General features: G+C 46.2%; 1 protein-coding gene across 1 annotated transcript; it reads left to right on the forward strand.

Annotated features, from left to right (window-relative positions):
• The first annotated feature begins 353 nt into the window (after positions 1-353).
• Positions 354-2871, forward strand: LOC107687620 (PCNA-associated factor-like). The gene is made up of 4 exons (XM_016485017.1): positions 354-450; positions 926-1012; positions 1414-1591; positions 2710-2871. The coding sequence occupies exons 1-4, from the start codon at positions 405-407 to the stop codon at positions 2747-2749; spliced, it is 351 nt and encodes a 116-aa protein (XP_016340503.1). The 5' UTR covers positions 354-404; the 3' UTR covers positions 2750-2871.
• The last annotated feature ends 587 nt before the right edge of the window (positions 2872-3458 follow it).

Below are 3458 nucleotides of genomic sequence, written 5' to 3' on the forward strand. Positions count from 1 at the left end.
TTTAAGGGAGGTTTATCCTGAAGAAAGGAGACTAATGGCCGTGATTTAGTGAAAACAACATTAATCATTATTTGCACTTAGTGTAACTAGAATATATAATTTTTCCACTTAATGTACTGCCAAAAGAAAAGAATAGGCCCATCACTGCTCAGCTTCAAGCACACGCAATGCTCTCGGGTCCCTTCTGCCGTCATTTCCATGCGTGACGTCATCGGCGACGCGCACTCGCTCAGTTGCCATGGCAGCTTTGTTGTGAGGGCGGGGTCAGCGGCGTAATCCGCAGTCACGTGGCCCGGATTCCTGTCCGCCCATTGGCTGGCGGCCCGTGACGTCATGTGACCGGGCGTCTCTTTTAAAAAGACGGCGGGGACCGCGAGCTGTATTTCCTCAGGTCCGCGAGCGCGATGGTGCGAACTAAAGCTGACGCGGTTCCCGGCGCTTACAGGAAAGGTAAGACTGAGCGTTAGCTTCGCCTTTATAGCGCCGGCTGTCGCTCCTGCGAGCGTTAGCAGCAACTGTAGCTGCGCTCACGAACGATCAGCTTCTCCCGCCACTCACATCCCTACAGCTCACTCTCAGGAGTAGCGCTAGCGTGTTTTATGAGGAAAACACCGCTTATTCTTACAGGAACTCTATTAGCCCGCTGGTGCTGTTGTGTCTAGCAAACATTGGCCCTAAATATATTCGCCAGAAGCGACCGAGAAGTTATTAAAGGAGTGTTTTACTGCCCGAATGGTCTCACTAATGTTGTTTGTTTTTAATGCAGTTTAATTTTGACGAAATGAAATGGCGCCACTTTCACGTTCACGCGCGGCGCGTCACAATGAAGCGCCCCGGAAGCGGAACTACCTTCTCCCTGCCGCCGCGCCGCGCGCTGAGCAGTGTGTGTTAAGTGTGGTTTCTGATTAGCTGTGTTGTGTTTCAGCTGTTGCTGCTTCTGCGCCCCGGAAGTCCCTCGGCGCGTCCGGATCCGTGAGCGCGCACAGCAGCGGCGCGCAGTCGGGCACGCCGGGTGAGTAGAGTTTAGAGCAGAGCGCTGTCTGCTGCTCGAGCTCCTCTAAATACTGAGACGACTCCTGAACTCAAGCCCGCTTGGTCTCTAGTGTCAGAGTGTGAGAGTGTGAGAGAGTGTGTGTGTGAGAGTGTGTGTGTGTGTGTGTCAGAGTGTGAGAGTGTGTCAGAGTGTGAGAGTGTGTCAGAGTGTGTGAGAGTGTGTGAGAGTGTGTGAGAGTGTGAGAGAGTGTGTGTGTGTGTGTGAGAGTGTGTGTGTGTGTGAGAGAGAGTGTGTGTGAGAGAGAGTGTGTGTGTGAGAGAGAGTGTGTGCGTGTGTGTGTGTGTGAGAGAGAGAGTGAGTGTGTGCGAGTGTGTGAGTGTGTGTGTGAGTGTTAATGCAGCTGTGTTTGCTTCGCTCAGCTAAGAGTAAGTATGCCGGCGGGAACCCCGTGTGTCCGCGGCCCACACCCCTGTGGCAGAAGGGCATTGGGGACTTCTTCGGCGGCCCCAGCAGGAAGGAGAACCTTCATCCCGTGTCTGATGATGATGAGGAGGAGGAGGAGGCTGGCGGCAGCGGCGTCACTAAAGTGCCCAGGAAGTGAGTGCTGAGAGGACTTCCTCTTCCTGTCTGGGGTTTAAGGGTTCACCAAATAACTTACACTGACTAGAAGTAAAAGTCAACAGAGCGTTCCATTGCAGCAGCAGCCTGTGCTTCCGCCATTATTCTGGAGCGAGAGAGTGCGCTAGCTTCTAGCTGCCGCTGGGGCAAATATATTCGCTGCTTTGTTTAAAAAAAACGCACATTAAAGCTGAAATGCAGCCTGAACGATGACGACAATATCGTACGATCACTAGACTAGTGATCGTCAAACCCTTTTAACAGTTTATTTTACAGACTTCCCTTTTTCACAAAACCTTTTGCTCTCTAGAAACCATGTCAGTTTCAGTTAAACATATTTTAAGTTCAAGTGTTAGCATTATTAACACTGAATTAATACCAACATATTAAAATTGAATGAATTTTTAATGAATGAAAATTAGGAATGTTGGACAATAAATATATAACGGGAATATAACAGCTTGACAGTAAACTGTTTGCAGTATTGTCTGATATTAATGTCTGTTAAAGGAAGATTGTAAACAAACACGTACAGCCACTTTCTCAAATTATTTAATTATGACCGACACGGCAATCTAATCTAGATCGTCATGTTTGTAGTGTGTTCCTGGGGATTAAAACGTACAATATATATTTCAGACTATATTAAGTTGCATAAGCTCATGCTAACTCCGTGTCATATCCATATAAATCATTATTATGGTTTCTATGGCTAGGACCTGCAGTTCCTACAAGGATTTAAGTTTACTACTAGACTAAAAACAGTTAAAGTTAGCAGGTGCATAAGCCAGCGCTACGTCCCACTTCAAAACACACAATACTTGTACACTTTTGTGAATAATCACACGTCAGGGTCTTTGGGAAAACGATGAAAGGCAAGATTTTTACTGTAGCACTGATAGTTTTTGCAGTGGACTGCCCAACATTGCGCTCTTTTATTCCACTTTGACCTCTTTCGTTGTTCTGTCTGTTTCTGTGCATCTGTGCTGTTGTTGTACCCAAGCTCCACCTAGTGTCTGGTACCCACACAGCATCAGCGCTTGGCCTCTTGGGCTTCTGTACTCTTTGGCTTCACTGAACCGTGTTCTGTGTTTCAGGTCCAGACCAATCATTGACGACGAGGAGGAGGAGGAATAATTCATGATCCTCTGTTTACATGTTTCAATGACTCCTGATGATTTAGTGTAAATCTTTGTAAATACTTTTAATAGGATGTTCCGTGTGTGTTGTACAGAGGTTTAATAAAATGATTTTTCAGAGTTGTGTGTGTTTATCTGATCTCGGCGCTGAATGCGGTCAGATTAATCCTGTGATCTGCATTAAGAGCATTTGATCACTGATGCATTGTTCGTTCATTAGTAAGCAGTGGTGTGGGTTTTTGGCTGGAATCCACTCAGCTCTTGACTTCGAGGAGGTTTGTGTTCAGAATATGTGCATTATTACAGCTAACCCTCTGCGGTTCATTCGGGAGTCACGCTTGTGCTTGCAGTCAAGTGACCGGACACCTGAGATTTTTTTGACGATGCCAGACTGTCAGGATTAGGGATGGAGCTAAATCATCTCTCTTTAATTTCACTAACGTTACTTATTTACAAAGAGTAAGTTTATCATCACTAGATTATAAGGATTTCATAGTTTATCATAAATCTGTGGACTTATTATTTATATATATATATATATTCCCTTTTTAGCCAATTGCAAACAGGACAACGCAAGCCTTAAGGAAAGCTGAAGAAAGCCTGTTCTCTGTATAAGAGAGTAGGCTATACCTCCACAGCTACTATAGACTTGATCGGTGTCGCGTCATGGCTGTGTGGGCGGAGTCGGCGTGTTTCCCGCGTTGGAA

Source organism: Sinocyclocheilus anshuiensis, unplaced genomic scaffold (assembly GCF_001515605.1).
Source record: "Sinocyclocheilus anshuiensis isolate Anshui unplaced genomic scaffold, SAMN03320099.WGS_v1.1 scaffold1993, whole genome shotgun sequence".
Lineage (NCBI taxonomy): Eukaryota > Metazoa > Chordata > Actinopteri > Cypriniformes > Cyprinidae > Sinocyclocheilus > Sinocyclocheilus anshuiensis.